Source organism: Rattus norvegicus, chromosome 4 (assembly GCF_036323735.1).
Source record: "Rattus norvegicus strain BN/NHsdMcwi chromosome 4, GRCr8, whole genome shotgun sequence".
NCBI lineage: Eukaryota > Metazoa > Chordata > Mammalia > Rodentia > Muridae > Rattus > Rattus norvegicus.
The window spans coordinates 69,362,427-69,376,000 of record NC_086022.1 but is presented as its reverse complement, the minus strand read 5'-3'; the positions used below and the strand labels follow the sequence as shown (position 1 = coordinate 69,376,000).

Here is a 13,574-nt window from a genome sequence, read left to right as displayed (position 1 = left end):
GGAGTTTAAACCCCTTCCTCTTCCCTGTGTCTCTGCTCATTTCACTTATGCTCTTTAGTTTGCCTCTCTGCTAAAAGAATTATTGTCCCTTCACCTGCCTCACCAAGAAACACACCGGATTATGCAGCCAGATTATATAAAAAATAATCTGAGAAGGTCAAAGTATTTCACATGTATAAAAGGTAGTGATAGTTCTCCATTTTCTTATAAAAATGTATCATTTTTGCTTTTACATTTGAGTCTTTGGTCCACTTCAGATGACTTGTGTCTAAGGTAGCAATTGGGGCTCTTTTCTTTCTCCCTATGTGGCTATCCAGTTGTTGTGGCAGCATTTGTTAAAAAAGACCATCTTTTCCTCTATTTTACCTTTTTTTTTTTTTAATAGTAAGTAGTATGTCTCTGGTTGTGTTTCAGTTTGTGGGTGTTTAATATGGATTAAAAAAATGAAAGAATAGTACACTTTTTGATTTCCCACCAATATTACAAAATTCTATATTTATATACATATCCATTAATTTTGTTGAGGCCATTTTTCTATTTATTAGAAGTGAGTAAAGTATTTTCTAAAGGGGCATTTACTGCCCTCTCTAATGTATGTCCAAAGTAGGAAATGGAGGAGATAGAAAATTATCATATTGGTGTATTAGAAGACCCAATATCACTAAGTTCTTAATTCTTCCCAAGTTGCTCTCCAGCTGCAGCATAATGCCAGTCACAGTATGAGCTACTAATCTGGCCACTTATGTGGAAGCAAGTGGCTAAATATTTACGGTCCCTGACACTTGAAGCCAGGTGGTGATACATGCCTATAATCACAGTCCCTCAGAGATAAAGTCAGGATGGTCAGGAGTTCCAGGCCAGACTGAGCTATCAGACTCCCTGTCTCAGGAAGGAATTCTAAAAGGTGGAGAAAAGAAAACAAAAAAAGGAGGAAGAAGAAAATAGACAGTTTTGAAGGAAAAATAACAAAGTTGGCATTTAGTTGGAGATTTCCAATTTTAGTATAAGACCATAGTAATCAATATAGTATGCTATTTGTATAACTGTACACAAATCATTGGGCAAGAAGAGATATAGCTTAGATACAACTCTTCTTCATTTTTCTTCATTTGATTTTCTTTAAGTAAGGTACTAATGTAATCATGAAGACAGTTCTTCAACAAATGTTGCTGTAACAGCTTGATAGAAAAACTAAGCCATTAACTGTTAGATGGCACAAAACAAACATTTGAAGTGGATTAAAAACAAAAATCTATTATTTTAAGTAACAAAGGAGAAAATCCTCATAGTATAAAGATAGGCATTGATTTCTTAGAGCACAAAGGGTAAAGGAAAGAAAGAAAAGAAATGGGGCTTGAAGTACATCAAAATCCAACATTAGTTTTCCTCCAAAGACACTTGTTAAGAAAATAAAAATATATCTGGGGAAATATACTACCTCGCCTGTGTGAGACCTGGGTTCAGACCCCTGGATCACAGGTAAGGATAGCTGAACAAAAGAAAATGAAAGGACAAGTCACAGTCTTAGAGAAATTGTTTGAAAACATATCTGATAGAAAGTCTCCAAGGTATATAAAGAATTGTTAAAGCCAATAGTAACTGGAGAGATGATTCAGCAGTTAAGAGCACCAGATGCTCTTCCAGAGGACCAAAGTTTAATTCCAAATACCCACAACCATCTTAACTCTAGTCCAGTGTATCTGAAACCCTTTTCTGGACTCCCCAGACACCAAGCATACATGCAGACGAAACACCTAAACACAAATAACAATAATAATAACAACAACAACACACCACTCAATGAGCCCCAGAAACTAGTCGTGGTGGCACTTGTAATCCCTGCCCTTCAGAGGCCAAGGAAAGAGGATCCAGAGTTCACTGTAATGCAGCATTGTAGTGAGACCTCGTCTACGCATGGAAGAAGTGTGCGTACAAAACACTTTCTTAAAGGTGTTATATGCATGGCCAGGAACTGCATGCAAAATTTTCACAGCTACACATCAGGCGATATGGTACAGGGGAACTATGATGGGAGCTAGCAACACATCCCCATTTTTCTAAACCTGCAATACATAAGTCTCTGCAAGGATAAAGAGCAGCCAAAACTCTTTTATCTTATTGGTAAGATTTAGGCAAACAGTAATAATGTATTCTAATGTTAAACTTAGCGTGTTAGCAGATCTAAACCTGCCTAAATACCCAAAAGGAATAACAACCTGAAGCAACAACAAAGGCTTATACATAATTACTAAAACTCAAGACGACCCATATTCCAACCACCAAAGGATATTCATACCACACATGCAGCCATCATGTGGAGTTCATGATCCTTAGGCTGGGCAAAAATAAGTGTCTCTTTAAATTCTAGTAAAGAAAAAACTAATCCATACTGAAAGAAAACATTTTCAGTAGTTACCTAAGTCTAAAGGAATATTGTAATTGCAAAAATGAAGAAACTCCTTTTTAAATTTTTAGCACATGTATTTCTTACTGATAGATGTGTATACTCCATGGCTGTGTAGCAGTCAGAGAACTATGGCAGATCGCTCTCTCTCTTCACCATGCTGGTCCTGCAGGAATGGATGCAAGCTGTCAAGCTCAGCTGCATGCTCCTGTATCCACCGAGCCCTCTTGCCTGCCTGTGAAAGGCCTTTTGAGGGCATTCTTTTTTTTTTATTTGGCTGGTCGCCTCACACTTACAGTTGGTGAATTATGTTTTACCTATCAGTAACTGCTCTAGAATCTCAATTCTAAATCCACATTCTAAATGTGTGAGGATTATGCTTGTATGTATTTCTGTGTACCATGTTGGTGCCTCATGCCTGCAGAGGCAAGAAGGGAGCATCAGAACTCCCTGAAACTGGAGAAAGATGATTGTGAGCCCAGAGTGCTGAGAATTGAACCCAGGTTCTCTAGAAGTTCAGCCAGTGCCCTTAACTGCTGAGCCATCTCTCCAGCCCCCTCAATACGTTTCTTAAAAGTAAAGCAACTATTTTGTAAATCAAACTAAAAATGGAATTTAGGCCACTATAAAGCACAACTGAAAAAGAGAAGCCAAAGTGAAGGCCAAGGGGTTAAAAGCACTGGCTGCTCTTCCAGGGAACTTGAGTTTGATTCCCAGCACCCATAGAGAGCCTCATAAGCATGTGTGGCTCCAGTTGAGAGGATCCAATACCCTCTTCTGGCCTTTGGCACTGCACACATGTATTGCACTTAAACATATACATATAGACAAAGCACCTACACACATAAAATAATAAAAATAAAGCATATAAAGGCTCATCATATTTAAGGAATGAAGTCAGAAATCTTCTAGCTTGCTATCTTCAAGTACACAGTCGTTCATCCATTTTTGACACAATTAAACCCAGCTGCTTGTCTTTCATTTCTTTAAGAATTTCATGAAAGATATCACTCAGTTACTTTGAAGAGATTAATACTGTGGTACATCACCTAGCTGACAGACCGGTCATATCAGTGAGTCCATTTGGGCAAGTCCCCAGTGGCTCATGTGAGTTCCTTAGTACTTTCTTGTACTTCCCAGTTATTTCCAACACTTACTTCAGACCTGGCTGACTAAGGCACCTTCACTTAAAAGCCTGCTTTCCCCTCTTTGTGCACAATTTCACAAATGTTCCTCAGACTTCAAGCAGGAAACTTGCTGAAAAGAAATTGATAGCCTGTGTTATCAGCACTAAGAATATTGAAGCAGGAGAATCACCACAGGTTTGAGACCAACCTGAACTACACAGTAAGCTCCTGACCAGCCTGGGCAACTAGAATGAGACCCATCAAAAGAATAAAAACAAAAAAGGAGGTAACACAAGAAGCCATTAGTCTTCTGATCTTTAAAGTTTTACTTTTACCACCTAGCATGGTAGTGCACATCCGAAATCCCAGCACTCAGGATTAAGGCAGAATTGTCTTAAATTCAAGGTCAGTTTAGGAAGTTCATTTGTATGTCTCAAAGTACAAATAAATCAAAACTGTAGTGAATTTGTTTTTGTTTGAGGTAGGGTTTGTGGGGTTTCTGTTGTTGTGGCTGGTGCTGCTGTTTGTTCTGAAGCTCTATACCACAAGCTGGGTGGCTTTGAAGGTGCATCTCGTCTTCCTCAGCCTTTCAAGTGCTGCTCATACAGACGTGGGCCGCCATAACCACTGAAAACGAAATCCAACAGCTTAGAGTCTTATAGCGTGTCTCAATCTTATAGCATGTCTCAAAACAGATTCTGTCTAGCTGCAAAGACGAGAATGTACAAATAGAGGATCAAGAAAGACTTTCATAGAAGTAATTCAAGCAAAATTATTGTAGAGCTGTAATTAAATACAGTCCTATAGGACCCCTAGAATGAGCATGACTCTTGATTATAAATGCCATGCCTACCACAAGGGAGGTGACGAGAACTCAGCCCAGTTTCTGCCGATCAGATCAGGTCTGAAGCACCTTAATTTCGGGCAGCATCTTATACTTGTCCAAGAATGTTGGAAAGGTAAATCTTGTGTAAGATTTTGAAAGACATAGAATAAAGACAATTTTTATCAAGTGTTTTCGAAGCTGTATGAGTAGCTTCAGTTAACATACTTTCTCCAAGGAAGGAGACTGGCAAGAGAATCTTGTCAGGAGTGTGGCACTTATTTGATACCATGTTTGTTCTTCCCTAGTGCTGCAAGCAAACACACACACACACACACAATTGTAGAAAGCAGTGGTCACCACAATGGCTCGGTAGGTAAAAGCACTTGTCCTCAAGTCTGCCAACTGAGTTCAATGCTCAGTACCAACATGGTAGAAAAAAAGAACTGACTCCCAAAAGCTGACCTTTGATCTCTACTCATACAGTGGCAGATGCACATACACATGCACTAAATTAAATAAATGTTTTTAGAAGGTAGGGAGGAAATCCATTGTAATTATCCTAAATAATGGTCACACTCTCTGTCATGTCAGAGTTTATTTAGTGTTGTTTCCTTCCTTACTCCCAGCCAACTCTGCACTTACTTGGCACCTTCCATTACAGTCACTCTGAGCTTAGTAAATTAGGTTGTAGCATTAATTTGTGTAGAACTGTTAAGTGCAGTAATTACTTTGAAATAATATATGATACAGATTTTGAGTGTGATAGTGTGGAATAACTCACCTTACTCTTCTAGCTAAGCAGACACAGTTCCTTTTCCTTCCAGCCTTCCATTAGACAGACTTTTTGCAACTTTGGGTACAGAAAGAAAATACTAAATAAAAATTAGGAAAGTGAGCTGGAGGGATGGCTCAGTGGTTAAGAGCACTGACTGCTCCTCCAGACGTCCTGAGTTAATTCCCTGCAACCACATGGTGGCTCACAACCATCTGTAATGAGATCTGATGCCCTCTTCTGGTGTGTCTGAAGACAGCGGCAGTGTACTCACATACATTTAAAAAAAAAAAAATTAGAAGGCAGTTTATACTGTAAAGAACTACACAATCAACCTGAAGGCAGCTGCTGTGACTTTGGGCTCTGCATGGTTTGTCCTAGCTTTTACTAACAAGTTTGTCACTAGTTAGCAGTTAGATGTATCTTGATCAGCATCCACCAACTTCCTCACCCTAACTTTCTCTCTTCAACTCTCCAGTTAAATCTTACCTACTTCATTCGTGCTGTGTTTCTTTCGACCGATTTTTGCTTTGTTGCTCCCTCTGAGGTCCCAAGTTCAGTTCCCAAAACCCACATTGGGCAGCTCCTAACTCTCTTAACTGTAGTTCAAGGGAATCAGTTCCCTATGGCAACCTCTTTAAGCCTTCACAGGCATCTGCACATGTGTAGCTGGTAGGAACACATATTTACACATAATAAGAAATAAAATAAATCTTTAAAAGGTTTAAAGCAGAGGAGACCTTTAAGTGATCTCTGGTTTCCTTTTGCTGTTAAAGATGCAGTGGAAGCACAGAGCTCAGAGTCATGACAAGATCATTTAGATTGTAATCGATGTTATAAAGGAAAGATCATGAAGTGAGAATAATGGATGAAAGGGGTTACTTTGGATAAAGCAATTTAAAATAAAATTTTTGTTCAAAAGACATAGTTGCAGATCTCGATGTCTGCCTGGAAGAATGAGGACGGCTTATAAAGATAAGGAGGTGGGAACAGTGTGAACTATTTATAAATCCCTATTTTTAATAGTGCTCATGACATGATTTTGATTTTATATCCTGATTTTAAGATGGAATTCAATGTGGTCACTCTTACATTTCCAGTCCTTTCTATCTGTTTTCTAAGACAAATCCCATGCACCTATTGTAGTTCATTTGGCAACCATGTATTGAATATTTCACACCTGCTAGGCCCTGTTCCACACATTGGAAATAAACAGAAATGAGGTCTAAAACTGAAGTAGTTTTGAAGGATAATTTAAGATACCTACAGAGAGGTGACTTAGTGTTGACAGTAATAGTGTGGCAGGTCTGCTGGTACACACCTTTAGTCCCAGCACTCAGGAGACAGAGGCAGGCCAGCCTGGTCTATGCAGTGAGTTCTAGGACATCCAAAATTATCTAGTGAGACCATATCTCAAAAAAGACATCATCATCATCATCATCATCATAGTAATAGTAATATGACAGTATGAGAAAATTTCTTCCTCTCTAGTACTAAGAAGTTTTAAGAATATATCATGCCTTCCTTAAAATGAATTGTCTTTACCAAACTTTCATAGTCTAAGGGAGTTTACATTCTAAATGGAAAGCACATGGAAAACAAAGCAAACAAGGATCGAACTGTTGCATTAATTACTAAATAATTGAGCAGTAATTGGGTTCCTTATGAGAAAAGAAGAATGGTTGTTCATTTAGAGTATGAATGCATGGAAAGTAGAATGGAGGCTGATTTAGGGAAAGGTACAGCAGGGGAACATTGAAAGAGGTAGGGTTAAGTACCAAGGTGTATTTCAAGATTAGAATAAACAGACCTGACTGAGTGAAAGATTTGCATTTGTAACTAGTAAAAGGTAAAGCAGAGTTCTTCTATACAACAGGATTTGGGCTGTATATAATAGCAATGTTTCTATAATCCTAAAATTACATCAATTATTCTTAAAGAGGTTATCACAATATATCAGTTTCAGTTGTTCATTATTCTGAGTATGTCTGTACACCACTAAGTATGTTCTTTAGATTTTGAGGCTGGAGTCCTACTCAGTGTCTCAGGTTAAAATGATGTTTTGTTTTTCAGTTACTTACACGCCAAGTCAATCATCCACAGAGACCTCAAGAGTAATAGTATCCTTCCTGAAATTGGTCTGCGGAGTCTGAAACCACCCTGACTTTTTCCTCTACATTTTGTCTTCATGTTATGTAAAACTAGTTTCGTGCTAAGTTTCATATTCTATAAGGAAAATGAACCCAATTTGCATGAGAGTATAATAGAGCGGATCCAGCCTGATCGGGTTTCTGCAGGACTGGGCACTGTAGGAAAGTCTATCAAAAGTCAGTCATAGTAGGACTTTTTGTCTTGCTTGCTTATATTTTATGTGCCTTATAAACTGGATATTTTGTAGCAACTGCTTTACTTCATCTAATCTGACTGGGTAGTAGATGAGATTCAAAATTATTTAACAGTAACATGAGAAAAACGATTTTTCTTCTTTCTCTCCGTCCCCATGGCTCCTTTCTGATATCATGGTTTTCTAATAAAGAACCTGGCAGCTTCCCCAGCAGAGTTAAAGCATATCTGGGCCAAGTCAAATTAGAAAGTTCCCAGATCTCCCAGAGGCTTAGGAAGGTGTCTTAACCTTATGCTCACATATTTCAGGCCTGAGACATCTTAAAAGTAGGTCATATAGGGTTGGGGATTTAGCTCAGTGATAGAGCACTTGCCTAGCAAGCGCAAGGCCCTGGGTTCGATCCCCAGCTCCGAAAAAAAGAAAAAAAAAAAAAAGTAGGTCATATAAGCTAAATAGAATGAATTCTTGTTTAAAACATGTTTGTTGACTTTCAGGAATCATATGAATCACTATATTTTAAAAAGAAAATATTACTATAGAGTTATAGAAAGTAGCTCTCTTACCTGAAATCTTCAAAATTCTTTCTCTAGTATGAAAATGAGATCTGTGTTTTCCTTTACTTACTACACCTCAGATATATTTCTTCATGAAGACCTCACGGTAAAAATAGGTGACTTTGGTTTAGCCACAGTGAAGTCCCGATGGAGTGGGTCCCATCAGTTTGAACAGTTGTCTGGATCTATTTTGTGGATGGTAAGAATTGAGGATGTCTCTCAGTTGATTGCATTCTTCAATCCTAAATGAGTGACTGCTTACTAGAAAGTCACTGTTGGGCTTGACAGTATCTTTACAGTTCCCACTAGTCACAGAATAGGCTTGGAAGGCAGGCATACTGGCACATGCTTTTAATCCCAGCAGTTAGAAGGCAAAAACAGGTAGTTGTCTGTTAGTCTGAAGCCAGCCGGTCTACATAGTTCCAGAACAGCCAAAGCTATAAAGTGAGACCTTGTCTTTGAACAAGAAACAAAGAATAAATATTGTTCTTACTTTTTGTGTAAATGGTCTTTTTTCTTGTCTTTAAAAAAGTTATAATAATACCAGTTTTGGTATATTTAAACAAAATACATAAATTGTTTAAATGTTACTTAAAATTGTTTAAAATACTTTGTTTGCTGGGTTTGGTGGTGCACACCTTTAGTCCCAACACTCAGAGGGTAGAGGCAGAAAGAGGCAGGTGTATCTCTGTGATCAGAACCAGCCAGAGTTGAGTGAGACCTTGTCTCAAAACAAAAACAAAAACAAAACTTTTATGTTCAAATGACCTGTGAATTCTGCTGACTTTTTTTTTTTTAAGGTTTGCCATTGCCATTTAAGGCACATCTTAAGAGACCTATCCAGAGAGAGAGAGAGAGAGAGAAAGAGAGAGAGAGAGAGAGAGAGAGAGAGAGAGAGAGAGAGAGAATGAATATCAAAGGCAGACACAGAGTCAGAGACAGGGCTGTCCGTAACATAAAGGCTCTTTGACACTTTTATTTGAGCTAAAATTGGAAATAAACCTTCTTCACACTAGAAAGAACTTCATAATTATGGGCCAATTGGAAGAGGAAAGACAAAAGAAAAAGAGGATATTTTTAGACATCCTGTGCCCTCTGTGCAGGTCTGTCTTCTCTAAAAGATAAGAACACAATTACTGCAGCAGGCTATTGAAGAGTTATTTCTAGGAATCCTGCTGTGAACCCACAGTGATTCCATGTGACCTCTCAGGGAGTCCATAGATCTTTCCTTTGTGAAACCAGTTTTCTTCCTGTCCATCAGTCGGAATGACATAGTGCAGCTGGCCAAATATAAAAACAACTACAAGACTCTAAGCCCGTTGCTGTTAAGTCAGAGAGCACAGAGAGTTGTAGCTCTGTTGTCACTGAGCTTTACTTTTATTAAGAGTAGGTATTCTCTGCTAATATGTGTTTAATATTTAAATTGAATTAGTAAGTAATTTAATAGTCAGTTGAGTTTTAATATCTTAAATATTCACAGAGTAGTCCATGTAGATGAACACTCTGTATGATCTCCAATTATATCTGAATAAAAACAATTCTGAGTTCAAAGAACTTTGAAATATCAACTGTGAGCTGAATACGGGTGTACTAAACATCTTTGTGCAGTTTTAATCTTTAAATTAATCTTCCCTAACACTGTTGGGTCACCCTACTAGAAAAAGAAAATTTAGAAGGGCTTTCAAACCCACATTTGCCTAAACGTCCAGAATAATATGTAGCAGTCTCCGAGAAGCAGACTCTCCAAATAGTAGCCTTAGACTGAGGACGATCTCTGGGATCACAAGTGGCAAAGTGAGAGAGAAGAAGCTGCCCTTCAGAGGTGGGCAAGAGAACTGTCCTCTGGCCTTTAACCTCAATGTTTCCTAGCCTTCCTTGAGCCTCTTCATCTGAAACGTTAGGTCAGACCGGAGGATGACAAGACCCTATGTTACAGTTAGCTACGTGTCTGTTTAAAATCCTTTGGTCATATATTTAACTGTTTTAACTATTAGAAGAGACTAATAATCTGGCTTTCAAGAACCTTTTAGGCACATAATTCTAAGAAAGTTCACAGTGTATCCCAGGGAGATGGGGGGAGGGACTTTTTGGTTCTGAAATTTACAGAAGCAAAAATTTAAGACAGATGGTTCACATGCTTCACCAGTCCATTTAACAGTGGTGCAACGGTTGCTCTGGGTCCAGTCTCTGGGTTTGCTCTTTTTTAAAGGCCTTAGTTCATATAGTTGTTAGAGGATTAGGCAAGATGTTTTATAGTTCCTTCTGATTACTTTTCTGTTGATGCCCTGGATCAATGAGTTAATCTTATGTTCAATCATGCTGAAGTTTCTTAAGAGAACAAGAATAGCCAGATGATAATGCACTTCATTGTTGATCAAATCTTTCAGGTTGATAACTGCCTTCAGAAAAGAAATATGGGGAGCTATAGAAACTGTTCAGTTGTTAAGAGCTCTGGCTGATGTTTTTAAAGACTTGCATTTAATTCCCAGAACCCAATGGCAATTCCAAAATATCTATAAACTCCAGTTCCAAGGGATCTGAAGTCTTCTTCTGGCCTCCATAGTATACAGACATATATAAAAACAAAACACCCATACACATAAAAATTGAAATAAATAGCCTGGTTGTGGTAGCACAGGCCTTTAATCCCAGAAGCAGAGGTAGAGGTAGGTGGCCTCTGTGAGTTCCAAGACAGCCAGAGCTATATAGTGAGACCCTGTCAAGTTTTTGAGGGTGAGGACTATTCATAAGTTGAAAAAATAATTTGGTCATAAACCAGTTTATGTGGTCCTCTAAATTATTTACAATAGTCTTTTGTACTTTCATTTATATCTTAGAAGAGAAATAAATTTATGTGAAATTTTTAATAAACAAACAAATTGGGCTGGAGAGATGGCTCAGGGTTAACCCCTGACTCTTCTTCCAGAGGTCCTGAATTCAATTCCCAGCAACCACATGTTGGCTCACAACCATCGGTAATGGGATCTGATGCCCTATTGTGGTGTGACTGAAGACAGCTACAGTGTATTCATAAAATAAAATTTTAAAAATCTAAAAAGAAGAAAAAAGAAAGTGCCTTAAAAAATTAATTAATTAACAAATTAAAGTTCTGTCAGACATTTCATTTAAGTAGATGGCATGCACTTTTTGTCTAGCCATCTATCAGCAGTAAAAGCAAACTAAATTTTAAAAGGCAGTTCTTCAGCTGAACTAAAATCTATCCCCTGATCCAAAAAAATAACTTGTCCATCTTATCACAGTTGTATGTGATTTGTTTTATCCCATGTCACTAAAAATAGCACCCGTCAACAAAATCCATAACAAAAACAAGTGGAGAAAGCATCTTCCTCCGCTGTTGTCCTTTAATCTCTTCAGGTTTCCCACAGATCTTCCATCAGTGTTTCTTAACTTTGGGCAAGCAGCAGACCCAAGTATAGAATTCTGCATAGCAGTGTATGGGTCTCACTTGTAGATTCAGATGTTCTGTATCAGACTGGAGTGTAGTCAGCACTGAGTAGGTTTCACAGGCAATTCTGACTTGCAGCTAGAGTTGAGTCCTTTTATTCCTCAGGAAAGATACTTCCTTGACAAGAACAAGAACGCTGTCTTCCTGCTCAGTTTGCCAAGTTTCACTAACACCCTTTGCCACTTCCTCAGTTCCTCTCTGACAGAACAGTGTAAGGAATGCAAAGCGAAGGGAGAAACTCTAGTTCTTTAGCAGTCATTCATTGTATTCCATAGAAATAAGAAACCCAGTTATACAGTAGACTGACTAAATTGTGTGAAAATTTGGTAGATATGATTTTTGTTTGCCCTAGAAGCAACAACTAAAAATTTAACGAGTCAACCTATTATATCTTACTTTTGTTAAAAAAGCATTTTCATGCTATACACTTATGGTGTAACTTGAAACGATATCAGCCTCTAAATTTTACCATTATTTTCCAACATTCCCTGAGTTGAGGAAAATCATATATACCAGTGACAAAATTTAATTCCTGTACCTACTCCCAAGTTTTTTCTAAGTGCAAGTCTAGTATTTCTTGGCCAATCAAGACTAGGAAGTGGAAACTCATTCTGATAGGATAGCCTTGAGAAATGGCCACATGGCAATGTTGATGTTTATTCAGAAAGAGGGTTGCTGATAAAATTATAAAATCTTAATAATGTACCATGAAGTTTCAGCTCAAACAAACTCTTGCAGAATTTATAAAACAGGGATTTTCCCCTTTATCTTATTTGGATTTATTTCCTTGACCATTAGAAGAATTACATAGTAAATGATTTCTTAAATAAGGTGTTACTTTGTGAATTGTTGTTTTTATTTCAGTCTTTATTCAATTAAAGTTAAAGGTAAACTAGAAATTTTTTTCTTATATTTTAACAGGCACCCGAAGTAATCAGAATGCAAGATAAAAACCCATATAGCTTTCAGTCAGACGTGTATGCATTTGGGATTGTTCTGTATGAACTGATGACTGGTCAGCTACCTTATTCAAACATCAACAACAGGGATCAGGTAAATATCTGTCATCTAGCAGTTATTTTAGTGTTTCTCCTAAGGCTCTGGCTCTCTATAGGAAGTATGGAAATGGAGGTAAATATAAGTGATAGCGCTCCCAATCTCTGATCAGCTTTAGAAAATGTTTGTGTGCTTTTTGTTGGTATTGAGGCTTTTGCTTGAAGTGTTGGTCAGAAATGCTACAATGAATGACATCCCCAATCTTGTGACTAGAAACTACAAGTATAACAATGGAGTGTAGCCTGTCTCTTGACTAAAGCAGAACTAAAGGAGTAAACTCTGGCACCTGCTGTGCTGGTGCACACACACACGCACACATGCACACACACACACCTTTACAACAAAACTAGAGAAGAAATGATGAAATGGCTGTTCCATAATGTTGTGACTTGTCTGTAATGAAAATTCTACCAGAGGGGTGCATCTTTCCTTCTCCCTTTCCTAGGTTCTTACTCTGTTCTTCTTCCTGAAGATACCAGTCACACCTCACAAAACATTGCTCATCTGTGTTTTCACACCAAATTCCCTAGGCTTTTCCTTCTGTATTTGCTTCCTTTCTCCCACTCTTTCTTCGCCTTTCAACAGAATAGTACTCTAATCTAGGCAGGGCTTTAGATCTTGATCTTCTTGCCTTCATGTCTAGAGTACTGGGAATTGTAGTTTGTACCATCAGTTCCAATTTACCAGTGCCAAAAAGTGAATGAATTGTCTTTACAATTCATTAAAGTGATGCCTCAACATTTTTTAAAAACTGTGTGGGTGGGGGCTGGAGAGATGACTCAGCGGTTAAGAGCACTGACTGCTCTTCCAGAGGTCCTGAGTTCAATTCCCAGCAACCATATGGTGGCTCACAACCATCTGTAATGGGATCTGATGCCCTCTTCTGGTGTGCAGATGTACATACAGACAAAGCACTCATACATGTAAAATAAATAAATCTTTTTTTTTTAAAGTGTGTAGGTGTATAAGTAAAGAGGAGGGTAATAGCAATTAAACATCATTAAGACAGTTACCATGTAAGCAGT

At 38.0% G+C, this 13,574-nt stretch overlaps 1 protein-coding gene across 16 annotated transcripts in view; it reads left to right on the top strand.

Annotated features, from left to right (window-relative positions):
- The window catches only part of Braf (B-Raf proto-oncogene, serine/threonine kinase), a 147,160-nt gene that overhangs the window by 100,931 nt on the left and 32,655 nt on the right, over positions 1 to 13,574 (top strand). For 15 of the 16 annotated variants that reach the window (XR_010065585.1, XR_010065582.1, XR_010065584.1 and 12 more), the window contains 3 exon segments: positions 7,203 to 7,249; positions 8,108 to 8,226; positions 12,415 to 12,546. Coding sequence is in view for 6 of the 16 variants with exons in the window: in NM_001427466.1 (NP_001414395.1) it covers positions 7,203 to 7,249; positions 8,108 to 8,226; positions 12,415 to 12,546 (298 nt within the window). In the remaining 10 variants the exon portion in view is untranslated. 16 annotated transcript variants of the gene reach the window in all.